Genomic DNA, 13995 nt, shown 5'->3' with positions numbered 1-13995 from the left:
AAAAATTTCTGCAAAAAATGTCATTGACATTATGATAGGGATTGCATTCAATCTAAAGATTGCTTTGGGTAGTACTGACATTTTAACAATATTAAGTCTTTCAATCTATGAACATGAAATATGTTTCTATTATGTCCTCTTTAATTTCGCTTAGCAATGCTTTACAGTTTTTAGTGAAAAAGTCACTCACTTTCTTGATTAGGCCTAAGTGTTTTATTCTTTTGATGCTATTATACATGGAATTGTTTTTGTAATTTCCTTAATTTCCTTTTCAGATTGTTCATTGCTCATGCATAGAAATGTAACTGATTTTTGTGTGTTGATTTTGTAGTCTGCTGCTTTGCTGAATTCATTTATTCTAAGAGTTTATTTGTGTGTGTGCGCGTGCATGCGTGGGTGAAAACCTCAGGGTTTTCTACATATAAGATCATATCCTAAATGGTAATGGAAAATACAATAAAGATTAAATTAAATTTTAAAAAAGATCATATCATCTGCAGAAAGATAATTTCCCCCCTTCTTTTCCAGTTTAGATGCCTTTAATTTCTTTTTCTTGCTGAATTGTTCTGGCTAGAACTTTCAGTAATATGTGAATAGAAGTGATGAAACGAGGTATCATTGCTTTGCTCCTGATCATAGAGAAAATACTTTCAGTCTTTCACCACAGAGTATAATGACTGCTGTGATCTCTTATTATGTCGTAGTTTTGTTCTATTCCTTGTTTGTTGAGTATTTTTATGGTGAAAGGCTGTTGAATTTTGTCTAATGCTTTTTCTGCATCAATTATGTGGTGTTTTCCTTCATTCTGTTAATGTGGCGTATTATACTGATCACTTTTCTATTTTTTTAAATTATATTTTATTGACTATGCTATTACAGTGCTCCCAATTTCCCCACTAAGCCCTCTTCCACCCAGCTTCCCCTGTACTCCCTCAGGCAACCCTCACCCTATTGTCCATGTCCATGGGTCATGCATATATGTTTTTTGGCTGCTCTATTTCCAATGCTGTAGTTTACATTCCCATGACTATTCTGTAACTACCAATTTGAACTTCTTAATACCTTCACCTATTTTGCCCAATGCCCTCCTACCTGGCAACCATCAAAATGTTTTCTATAGCTATGATTCTGTTTCTGTTCTGCTCGTTTATTTTTTGTTTTTTAGATTCAATTGTTGACAGATACGTATTTTTTGCCATTTTATTGTTAATATATTTTATTTTCTTCTACTTCTTAAGGAAGACCCTTTAACATTTCATATAATGCTGGTTTTGTGGTGATGTGCTCCTTTAGTTTTTTCTTGTCTGGGAAGCTCTTGATTTGTCCTTTGATTCTAAGTAATAGCTTTGCTGGGCAATCTTGGTGTTAGGTCCTTGCTTTTCATCACTTTGACTATTTCTTGCCAATAACTTCTAATCTGCAAAGTTTCTTTTGAGATATCAGATGACAGTCTTATGGGAACTCCTTTATGGGTAACTAACTGCATTTCTCTTGCTGTTTTTAAGATCCTCTCTTTATTTTTAACCTTTGGCATTTTAATTATGATTTGTCTTAGGGTGGGCCTTTTTCAATTCATCTTGTTAGGGATTCTGTGTTTCCTGGATTTGTATGTCTATTTCCTTCAGCAAATTAGGGAAGTGTTCTTTCATTATGTTTTCAAATAGATTTCCCATTTATTGCTCTCTCTCTTCTCCTTCCAGCACCACCGTGATGCAAAAGTTGGTATGCTCGTAGTTGTCCCAGGGACTCCTTAGTATCCTCATTTTTTAAATTTTCTCCTTGTTGTTCTGATTGGTTGTTTTTTGCTTTCTTATATTCCAAATCACTGATTTGATTCTTGGCTTCATCCAATCTACTGTTAATTCCCTGTAAACAGTTCTCATTTCAGTTAGCGTATCTTTCCTTTCTGTTTTTTTTTTATGGTTCCCATGTCCTTTTTTATGCTATTGAAGTTCTCTTTGAGTCATCTGTTCCTCCTCTAAGTCCACTGAGCATCCTTTTTACTGGTTTTTTGAACTCTGCATCTAGTAGCTTGCTTATCTCCATTTTGTTTAGTTTTTTTCCCCGGAGTTCTGTTCTGTTCTTTCATTTAGGCCATGGTTGTTTGTCTCCTTGTTTTGGCAGCCTCCCTGTGTTTGTTTCTATGAATTAGGTAGAGCTGCTATGTCTCGTAGTCTTGGTAGAGTAGCCTAATGTAGTAGGTGTACTGTAGGATCAGTGGCACAGCCTCCCTGATCATCCAAGCTGGGCCCTCTAGGTGTGCCCTCACCTCATATGGGCTGTATATACTGTCCTGTTGTAGTTGATCCTTGATCGCTGCCAATGAAGGGCTAAAACCCCAGGCTGACTGGCTGTGAGGACTGGCAGTGACCATAGCAGTGGGTCTGCTTTGCAGACACAAACCCCACAGAGCAGAACTTGCTTCAGTGGAGCTCTGGTGCTCACTTTGTCCGCCCCTTGAATGCGTTGTGGAGGTTGCTCGGTGGTACTCTGGTGCAGTCTGAAGCTGTCTACCAGGTGAGTTGGCTTTGTGCCTCCTGGGCGGTACAGGCCAAGGTTGGCTGCCACCTGTGTCCTGACTGAGGCCACCCAGCATGATTTACAAAGTGATCTGCAGATGGCTGCTACTTGTGTTAAACTTGGAGAAGTTTAGGAGAGATCAAGCAGCAAACTATGTTTGGCTGCTCTACTGCTGGACCTGGGACCACTTAGCAAGAGGCACAAGGTAGGCTGAGGCCGGATGCTGCTTGTTTGAGAGATTTTTAGGAAAGTCTGAAGCATCAGCCAAGACAGAACATTCATATGGATAAGCCACTGGAAACGGCTTGGGTTGGCCTGAAATTTGGGTGGGGCAAGGTCTCGGAATCACCAGAGTGGGGCAAACAGTGTTAGCTAGGTTGATGGATACTCATGTAGAGCAACCCCTGGACGGCTCTGCAGGTGGGAGGCTCAGAAAAGGAACATTAGTCTATCCCAGCACTTCTGTCCAGGAGAAGATTCCCCTCCAATTCTTGCCCTGATGCCAGACAATATAGTTCCTCCATGTATGTGCCTGGTGCCTTTCAAGCTGCTGCCCCCATGTTAGAGATTAGAGCAAGAAAGTTGGAATAAGTTTTGTTTGGGCCCTTTAAGAGGAACACATGGAACCTCAGAAGGTACGATCCCCATTCATTTTTACAGCCAGAAGTTATGGGGCCATCTCTTCCTGGCACTGGAACCCTGGGTTATAGGGTCTGGTGTGGGGTATAACCCCACACTCCTCAGGTGGGAGCTCTGAAGCCCATGTATCTCTCCTGACTTTTATCCACCATACGTGGGTACGGGGCCAGCCTGTTCTGCATCTCTGCCCTTAACAGTCTTGATGTGGCTTTTCCTTTATATCCTTAGTTGTAGGACTTCTGTTTACATAGGTTACAGGTGATTCTGGATGATGGCTGCTCTGTAGTTTAGTTGTAAGTCTGATGTGGTTGTGAGAGGATTTGAGTACTACTTTTATTTAAACTGCCATCTTGACTAGAACTCAAAATATCTTGTTTTTTAATATAAGTGTTAGCAATAAATTTCCACTGTTTCCTATAAGTTTTGCTATGCTGTAACTTCATATTAATTTGTCTAACTATTATCTAAATTCCCTAGTGATTTCTCCTTTGATCCATTGATTTTTAAAAAGCATGTTGTTTAATTTTTACAAATCTGTAAATTTTTCAGTTTTACTCTAGTATTAATTTTTAACATTATCTCATTGTGGCCAGAGAAGATACTTTGTTTGCAATCTGTCTTTTAAAATAAAATTTACAGAGACTTAGTTTGTGGCCTAACATATGTTCTGTATGTCTGTTATGACTCTCATTGCTTTATTGTGTTAAGTTTTGTAACTCCTTATATATCTTCTGTCTGGTTGTTCTATTCAGCATTGTAAGCAAAGGTACTGAAGTCTCCAACCATTACATTAGAACTGTGTATTTCTCCTTTTAATTCTGTCATTTTTTTTGCTTCATATTATTTTGGTCTGTCATTAGATGTGCAAATTATATCTTTGCTGTATTAAATATTTTAATATACAATGTCCTTCTTTGTCTCTTATAAACTTTTTTGATTTATAGTCTATTTTGTCTGATTTTAGTATAGCCATCCCAGCTTTCTTGTGATTACTATTTCTATCCTTTCACTTTCAATCTGTTTGTATCTTTGGATCTCAAGGGAGTCTCTTATAGACAGCATATAGTTGGATCATGTGTTTTATACATTATACAAATCTCTGGACTTACTTTTGCCACTGCAATATTTGCTTTCTATATGCCTTATAGCTTTTTGTTCATATTTTACATTCCTGCCTTCTTTTGTGTTTAGATGAATTTGTAGTGAAATGTTTACATTTTTTTCCTATTTCCTTTTGTGTATATTCTATAGCTATTTTCTTTGCAATTATCATGGGAATTACATTAAATAGCCAAAGGTTTTAGTACTATGATTTGGATTTACACCAATTTAACAAAGACACACAAAATCTTTGCTCCTACACAGCTCCATCTCCATCACTTTTGGTTTCTTGGTGTCACAAAATCACTTCTTTATAAATTGTCTGTCTAATGACAATTTTTAAAAATGCATCAGCTACTCAAATTATGTAGAAAATTATATTTCGGTTATAAAACAAAGTTACATTAATACTAACTTTTATACTAATAATGGCTTTTTCTTTAAATGTATTCATCTTGAGGACTTCTGGCCAAAGTAGAGGCATAAGTAGAACACAATTTGCCTCCTCGTACAACCAAAAGAAGGACAACAAATTTAAAAACAAAAAGTAACCAGAACTGCCAGAAAATCGAACTGTATGGAGGTCCAACAACTAAGAATATAAAGAAGAAACATTCATCCAGACTGGTGCCCTGAGACAAAGAAATACGCCCAAATGAAAGAACTGATCAAAGCTCCAAAAGCAGAACTAAGTGATGAACAGATAGCCAACCTATCAGATGTACAGTTCAAGACACCGGTACAGGGTACTTACTGAATTGGTTGAGAATGGCTGAAAAATGGAGGAAAAAGTGAAGGCTATGCAAAGTGAAATAAAGAAAAATATACAGGGAACCAACAGTGAAGAGAAAGAAACCGGGACTCAAATTAACAACTGGGAGCAGATGGAAGAGATAAACAGCCAACCAGAACAGAATGGAGAAACAAGAATTCAAAAAAATGAGGGGAGGCTTAGGAACCTCTGGGACAACTTTAAACATTCCAACACCTGAGTCATAGGGGTGCCAGAAGGAGAAGAGGAAGAGCAAGAAATTGAAAACTTCTTTTAAAAAATAATGAAGGGGAACTTACCCAGTCTGGCCAAGGAAATAGACTTTTAGGAAGTCCAGGAAGCTCAGAGAGTCCCAAAGTGGTTGGACCCAAGGAAGCACACACCAAGGCACATCATAATTGCATTACCCAAGATTAAAGATAAGGAGAGAATCTTAAAAGTACAAGAGAAAAGGAGACAGTTACCTATAAAGAACTTCCCATTAGACTATCAGCTGATTTCTCAAAAGAAATCTTGTGGGAAAGAAGGGGCTGGCAAGAAGTGCTCCAAGTCATGAAAGGCAAGGACCTACATCCAAGATTACTCTATCCAACAAAACTATCATTTAGAATGGAAGTGCTTCCCAGACAAGGTCAAGTTAAAGGAGTTCATCATCACCAAGCCCTTATTACATGAAATGTTAAAGGGACTTACCTAAGAAAAAGAAGATAAAAAACGATGAACATTAAAATGACAACAAACTCCAAATGTCAACAACTGAATCAAAAAAAAACAAAAACAAAAACAAACTAAGCAAACAACTAGACAGGAATAGAATCATAGAAATGGAGATCAGAGGGGAGATGGAGGAGGAGAATGAGGAAAAGGTACAGGGAATAAGAAACATAAATAATAGGTACAAAATGTTCAGGGGGAATCTAAAAATAGTATAGGAAATGGAGAAGCCAAAGAACTTATATGTACAACTCACTGACAAGAACTAAGAGGGTGGGGGAATGCTGGGGGGAGGGTGGAGAGGAATAAAGAGGAGGAAAAAAAGCGACAAGTGTAATAGCATAATCAATCATATATTAAAAAATGTATTCCTCTCTTAAATCATGTAGAAGGAAAAAAGTACAGTTTGTAAAGTTCTTGTACAAACCACTGCTACAAGAATACTGGCTTTTGTAACTGCACTTTTTTTTTAAAACCTTTATTGAGATCTTTACTCCTCCACATTACTTCAAGTTACTGTGAGAGTCCTTTCATTCACCCTACAAGATTCCACTGAGCACTTCTTGCAGGGAAAGTCTAGTGGTAACAAACTTGCTGAGCTTTTGCTTATCTGCAAATGTTTTCCCTTTTCCCCTGATATTTGAAGGACAGTTTTGTTGGACATAGGATTTATTCGTTTATTTTTTGTTTCTTTTAGCACTTTGAATATATTAGCTAACTTTCTTCTGGTCTCCAAAGTTTCTGATGAGAAATCCACTGAAAATCTTATTGAGGATCCTCATATGTGATGACTCCCTTATCTCTTGCTACTTTCAGGTTCTCTCTTTGACTTTGTCTTATAAATGTTTGATTATAATGTGTTTGGTCTGTGTCTCTTTGAGTTATTCTTAGTGGAGTTTCTTGGGTATTTATATTCATGCCTCTCATCAAATTTGGGAAGTTTCAGTCATTATTTCCACATATATTCTTTTGCCCCTTTTTCTTTCTGGGGATTTACACAATGCATATGTTGGTCTACTTTATAATGTCGCACAGGTCCCTTAGTCTTTGTTTGGTTTTCTTCAATCTTTTGTCTTTCAGTTCCCCAGACTCAATAATTTCCATTGTCCTAACTTCACTTTTGCTGATTTTTTTTCTTCTTATTCCTCAAATCTTGTCTTTTTAATCCTGCTAGTGAATTTTTCATTTCAATTATTGCACTTTTCAGCTCCAGAATTTCTTTTTGGGATTTCTACCCCATTGATATTTCCATTTTGTTCACACATTATTTTCTTAAATTTCTCCACATCTTTATTGATTGGAACATCTTTAAGTTGTTATAAAGTCTGTCTAGCCTAACTGTCATCAGGTCTTTTTTTCTGAGATAGTTTATGTTGATTTATTTTTTCCTCTGAATGAACAATACTTCCCTGTTTCTGTATATGTCTTGTAATTTTTGGTAAAAGGTGGATATCTTAATCTAATAATGTGGTAACTCTGGAAATGAGATTCTCCCTCTTCTCCAGGGTTTTTTTTTGGTTATTGTTTTTGCTTATATATTTATTTTTTGACTGTTGTAGGATGTCTCTGTGCTGAGGAACAAACTGAGATGGAATCTTAACATTTTCCCAGTACCCTTATGAGCCATAACCTTGGCAGGCATAGCTACTCTCTAATTTTCCCTGATGTGCAGGTGCTTTTGAAAGTCCTAGTCTATAATTTCTGGCCCCCAAAAACAAAAAACTAAGAAATGGAAAAAAGGGGATAACAGCCTTTTAAATGCCCTGGAAGTCCCTTGAGCTGCAGTGGGGGAAACTCACAAAAATTCAACAATGGCTGCCCACCTTTGGAGTCAGAAGCAGCAATCAGAGCACAGTATCTGGAGGACAGGGTCTTTTTGGCCCACCCTGTCTCCTGATAGCTGTATGCAGGCTGCTCCAGAAACAGTATACAACTGCCTGCCATGTGGTAGGGGGTTGAAGATAAGTAGCTGCTTCTATGCTAAGAGGTGACTGAAATTAACCACAATTTACTAGTCAAGTCTTCCCCTGGAATTTGAAAGCCTATAACAGATTGTGGAGGTCCAAATTCCTGGTATTAACTACTCTACTATCTTCCCAGAATCTTCTCCCTTAATATAAAAATTTTAATCCTTTATAATAATCTTATAAATGAAAAAAAGTAATAAAAGTATTTAGAAGTCACTTAATATTCTGAAGTTATAAAGTGTTTTTACTATCTACACATGTTATATGGGTATGAATATGTCTATACATATATTTTGTGGGGTAATAACAAGTGTGATTATTGGGCTTCATGCTTAAATTCAGACAAGGAGGTAATTAATCTAAAAAAACAACCACCACCAAACCCACAGACAATTGACCTATTTTCTACAACTATTACTTGTAAACCCAAAGGTGACTGATATAAGTTAAAAACCTGAGGCCTGTCTCAGTTTAGCCTTACCTTCTGATATCTTTCTAGGAATATGACTGAATATTTCTGGTCCTGACTAGTACAATTTCAGGTTTAGTTCTTTATACCCCAAATAATCACAAGGCATTTTGAGATTGCCTATTCCAGGATAAAAGTTTTTTAAGGCATCTGATGCTAATTCTTTGTGCCACAAATACTTACTTTTCCTTGTGGACACAGCCTCCAGTAAGGGATCTTCAAGGAAGGAGGGAGACACACTGCTGCTGCTGGCTGACTTGTGCAGAGTCTCTTCCTGAGAAATGTATGAACAGAAATAGTGAGATTCCTCAGACTAACTAGTAACATTTTACTATTAGTGCTCCTCTGCTAATTAATAACATTTTGCTATTAAATATTTCTTTTAACAAGAGGCACCAAAGTTTAATGTAAAAAAATCAAGAAAAGTAGAAGACAAACTAGAACGGCTCTAAAATTAGATATGTCTGGATTTGGGTCTTGGCTCTGTCCCTTATTAGAGTGATGTGACATTTTGCAAGTTCCTTATCTTAGTTTTATCAGTTTTGAAAATAGATTTACTTTTTAATTACAGTTGACACACAGTATTATGTTAGCTTCAGGTGTATAACATAGTAATTAGACATTCATATAACTTATGAAGTGATTACCCTGATAAATCTAGTACCTATCTGGCGCCACACACAGCTATTGCGATATTATTGACTATATTCCCCATGCTCCACTTTACATCCCCTTTGCTGTTTCATAACTATCTATTTGTACTTCTTAATACCTTCACTGTTTAACCCAATTGTCAACCCCCTCCCATCTGGCAACTATCAAAATTTTCTTTGTATGACTCTGGCCAGGTGGCTCAGTTGGCTGGAGCATCGTCCTGTACACAAAAAGGCTGCAGGTTCGATACCTGGTGAGGAGATGTATCTAGGTTGTGGGTTTGGTCCCTGGATGGGATGTGTATGGGAGGTAACAGATAACATTTCCCTCTTTCTCCCCTTTCCTCTCTCTCTAAAATCAATAAACATATCCTTGGGTGAGGAAAAAAATTCTCTATCTATGAGTTTGATTCTGTTTTCACTTGTTCATTTATTTTGTGTTTTCAATTCCACATATGAATGAAATCATATTGCATGTCTTTCTCTGCTTCACTTATTTCTCTCAGCAGAATACTCTCTCTGTCCATCCACATTGTTGCTGATGGCAAGATTTCATTCCTTTTTATGGCTGAGTCACATTCCATTGTACATGTGTACCACTTATTCTTTATCAATTCATCTAGTGATGGATACTTAGCTTGCTTATGTATCTCAGCTGCTGTAAATAATGCTGCACTGACACATGGATGCACACATCTTTTCAAATTAGTGTTTTGGGTTTCTTCAGAAAAATACCCAGAAGTGGGACTGCTGGGTCCTTCTTTGTCTGTTGTTACAGTCTTTGTTTTAAAATCTTTTGTCCGGAATAAGTATTGCTACCCCAGCTTTTTTTTGTTTGTTTCCATTTTCATGAAATATCTTTCCATCCCTTTACTGTAAGTCTGTCTGTATCATTCAATCTGAAGTGAGTCTCCTGTAGACAGCATATGTTAAGGGTCTTGTTCTGTTGTCCACTCAGACATTTTATGTCTTTTAATTGAAGCACTTACTCCATTTACATTTAAGTAATTGCTGACAGATATGTAATTACTACCATTTTATTATTCATACTTTTGATGCCACTTTCTCCTCCTCCAGCTACCCCTGCCCTCAAGAAGTTCCTTTATTATTTCCTGTAATGTTGGTTTTGGTGCTGATAAACTCCATTAGCTTTTTCTTGTCTGGGAAACCCTTTCTCTCTCTTTCCATTCTAAATGATAGTTTTGTTGGGTAAAGTAATTTTGGTTGTAGGTCCCTGCTTTTGATCATTTTTAAATATTTAATGCCAAACCCTTCTGGTTTGCAAAGTTATTGTTGAGAAATCAGAGGACAGTCTTATGGGAGCTCCCTTTTAAGTAACTTACTGTTTTTCTCTTGTTCCTTTTAAGAGTCTTTGTTTTAACCTTTGGCATTTTAATTATCATGTGTTTTGGTGTGAATCTCTTTGGATCCAAGTTGCATGGGGCTCTCTGTGCATCCTAAACTTTTATGTCTATTTCCTTCACCAGGTTAGGGAAGTTTTCCATCATTATTTCTTCAAATAGGTTTTCAATTCCTTGTTTTCTCTTTCCTACTTCTGGTACCCCTATGGTAAATATGTTACTAAGCTTGATGTTGTCCTAGAGACCCCTTATACTGTTCTCATTTTGTTTTCTCACATTCCTTTTTCTTTTTGCTGTTCTGATTGGGTGTCTTCTGCTACCTTATTTTCCAAATTGCTGATTTGATACTCTGCTTCATTTAATCTACCATTGATTCCCACTAATATATTCTTCATTTTAGTTACTGTATTCTTCACTTCTGATTGATTTTATTTTATGTTTTCCATCTCCTTTTGTTCTTTCCTATCTCTTTGTTGAAGTTCTCACTATGTTTATTTACTTCTTCTCCAAGTTCATTAGCATCCTTATAACCAGAGATTTGAACTCTGCATCTGGAAGATTGCTTATCTCCATTTTCTTTTGTTCTTTTTCTGGAGTTTTATTCTTTTCTTTCATTTGGGATATGTTTCTTTGTCTCCTCATTTTGGCAGCCTCCCTGTGTTAGTTTCTATGTATTGCGTAAAGCTGTTACATCTGCTGGTCTTGGTAAAATGGCTCAGTGGTGCAGTCTTCCTAGCCATCTGAGCTTGGTCTCTAGTTTGTTCCTTGTGTGGGATGTGTGTGCCCTCTTATTCCAGGTGAGCCTTGATGCATGTCAATAGAAGGAACTGACCCTCAGGCTGACTGGTTGTGAGGACTGGCTGTGACTACAGTGTGGGAGCTGTTGTGCAGATGCTGACCCTACAGAGCAGGATTTGCTCCAGTGGGACTCTAATGCCTGCTGAGTCTGCCATTTGGGTGTGTTGTCTGCTGAGGTGGTTGGGTGGTGCTTTGGGGTGGTCTGGAAGCTGGCCACTGGGTGCACTGGTTCTGGGGCCTCTTGGGTGGTGCAGACAAAAATCAGCCACTGTTTGTGCCTTGCCTGTGGCAGCTGGTATGAGTCACAAAGTGATCTGCAGATGGTTGCCACTTTTGTGGTACTTGGAGGTGTCTGGGATAGGTTAAACTGCAAACTGAGGCTGGGTGCTGCTAGGTAGTACTGGGCTTGGGGCTGCTTAGCAAGAAGCCAGCCCCTTCTTTGGTGTTTGTGAACATTTAAGAAATATTAGGAAAGCCCCCAGCATGAACTAAGGTATGCTGTTTGTATGGAAAAGCCACTGGAAACATCTTGAGTGGGCATGCAAGTTGGGTAGAGCTGGCTCTCAGGAAATCACCTGGGCAGGGTAAACAGTGTTAGCTAGGTTGATGGAGACTCATATATGGCAACTGCCTGTGCATGTAGGGGGAAGGCTCAGAAAAGGAACAATGGCTTCTGCCAGTATCTCTGCCTGGGAGAAGCTGCCACTTTAGGCACTGCCCTGAAGCCCAACAATCAGTTCCTCCCCAGTATGTTCCTGGGAACTTTCAAGCTACTTTCACAGAGCTAAAGCTCAGAGCAAGTGAGTTTGTCCGCCAGTTCATGTGTGGGTCCTTTAAGAGAAATCCTGGGACATCAACAGCTCTCTATCTCACTTATTCACAATCGTAACTTGTTTTCACAGCAATAACCTATGGGACTTCTCTTCCTGGTACTGGAGTCCTAAGCTTGGTGAGCCTGGTGTGGGGCTCAGGCTGCTTGCTCCTCAGGGGGATCTCTGTAGCTATTGATATCCCTCCCGATTTTTATCTGCCACATGTGAGTATGAGATCAGCCAATTTCATATCTCTGCCCCTCCTACAAGTCTTGATGTGGCTTCTTTTGTATATCCTTAGTTATAGGACTTCTGTTCAGCTAGATTTCAGGTGGTTCTCAATGATGGTAGTTAGGTTGTAATTTTGATGTGTTGTAGGAGGAGGCAAGTACAGCATTTAGCTACTCTACCATCTTGACCATATCTATTAGTTTAATCATTTGTAAAACAGGGTATATAATACCATCTTTCCTACAGTTACTGAAATGTTCAGATGAGATTTTGCATTCAAAAAGATTAACACATAACCTGGTCTACAATAAATGGTGGTTAATATTATTTTTAGGGGACTATTTAACATATTTATAAAAGTAATAGACTGGGCATCCCATGAGGGTAAATGCCATGTGTCTTATTCACTGTTGTTACCTAGTATCAAACCCATCACTTAGTATATAATGAATAAATATTTGAATAAATGGATGGAAAACAACATACTATGAAATGTCATGTGACTCTAGAAAAGCATTTACATTGTGCGAAATAAAATTTAAATTCCTAATATCCGTGAGAAAAGATCTCCTTGGTTTAGACTGTATTAAAATGAAGCGCAATACTTATTCATTAAAATTTACTATGATGGGAATATACATTAACTAGAGGACAATTTATTTCCATAATATCTATAGAAAACTTAAATATAAAAGAAAATCAGGTTAATATATTAATCTATGACTGTATAAGACAAATAGTAAAATTTCTCTCTGACCTACTTAGCTAAGGTGTCTTCAAGAATTAGCCATTCACTAAAAGCTGGCCTCTCCTAAAACCTACATCTGAAAGCATTAGTTTCAAACAAGGTACAATTCAATGGATCTCATCATAAACCACATAGTTCAAACAAAGAAAGCTGGAACAGTGATGTCCACACTCTTGATACTTACCATGAAGAACAATTTAAGCAATGTAAGCAAAGCCTCAACCTTGTTCAGTTGTACAAATCTCTAGAAAAGCTAGCAAGCAACAAGAATGACCTCTTTCTACATATGAAAGGTAAGAAGGAAATAAAAGTCAAGGGTATTTCATAGAAAAAGAAAAAAGGAATCATACAGAGCACTTCCCAAATAATTATAAGGTGGGTGCTACCCTGACAGTCGAATTTAGCCCCATGCCTCACATACTTCAGTCCACCTTCCTTAAAAACATTTTTTAAAACCTAATTTTACAGAACTCTGATACATGTCCATACTTTTCACCCTACTTTTCTTTACTGATCTGTACTGCTTCCACTGTAACAGCAAAAAGCCTGTTCTGGAACGGGTGATATAAATATAAGCTGGTTTGTTGGAGACAGAAAAGTTGTGGGGACACTGGCCTGATTCAGGGACATTTGGGATTTGTTCCCAGAAACTGTTGATAGTCTTTTGTCCCTGCATAGGCATGGATGAGAAAAGATCTCCTTGGTTTAGACTGCACTAACCTCATGACTACTTGAATACTGATCTTCACCTGGATTAGTTCCTGCTCTGGAGGAATCACAAATATACCCAGAAGGGGAACCAGGAGAACTTTACAGTGAGAGAATGCGTGTGTGGACTCCTGTTTGCTGCTGCTCTATCACCTCTATTTCCATTAACCTAACACTTTTCCCCTGTCTGAGGGATTTTGTTGGGTCTCTGACATCTCTGGAACATTAATCTTTTCTACTGCTTGATGTGGTTTCTGAATTTTGCTTGTTTGTATTGGCTGATCCATTACTATTCTCTGACACTAAGTTAGGCCTTTTCTGGTTCTATGTCCTGACTAAGTGATTCTAATCAGGTCCTGGCTGTAACGAGGTCACTTTCAGAACTCTTAGTACTTTACTGCTGTTTTGTTCCAAGGGTAGCAATGTCACTGAAGGCTGCCAGAACTGTCTCAGAGGCCAATCTGGGCACCTAACTCACTTAACAGAAATGAAAATCTTCCTT

The 13995-nt window shown here is 37.9% G+C and overlaps 1 protein-coding gene across 3 annotated transcripts in view; it reads right to left on the bottom strand.

Moving 5' to 3' along the window:
- The window catches only part of SPIRE1 (spire type actin nucleation factor 1), a 317606-nt gene that overhangs the window by 31789 nt on the left and 271822 nt on the right, over positions 1-13995 (bottom strand). For all 3 annotated transcript variants that reach the window (XM_054587329.1, XM_054587328.1, XM_054587330.1), the window contains exon 10: positions 8366-8456. In XM_054587329.1, coding sequence (XP_054443304.1) covers positions 8366-8456 — 91 coding nt within the window. The remainder of the gene's footprint in view (positions 1-8365; positions 8457-13995) is intronic.

The sequence above is a fragment of the Pteronotus mesoamericanus genome, unplaced genomic scaffold (genome assembly GCF_021234165.1).
Source record: "Pteronotus mesoamericanus isolate MK-2021 breed Mesoamerican mustached bat unplaced genomic scaffold, CSHL_Meso_final scaffold_118, whole genome shotgun sequence".
Classification (NCBI taxonomy): Eukaryota; Metazoa; Chordata; class Mammalia; order Chiroptera; family Mormoopidae; genus Pteronotus; species Pteronotus mesoamericanus.
This window is presented reverse-complemented; position numbering and strand designations above follow the sequence as displayed.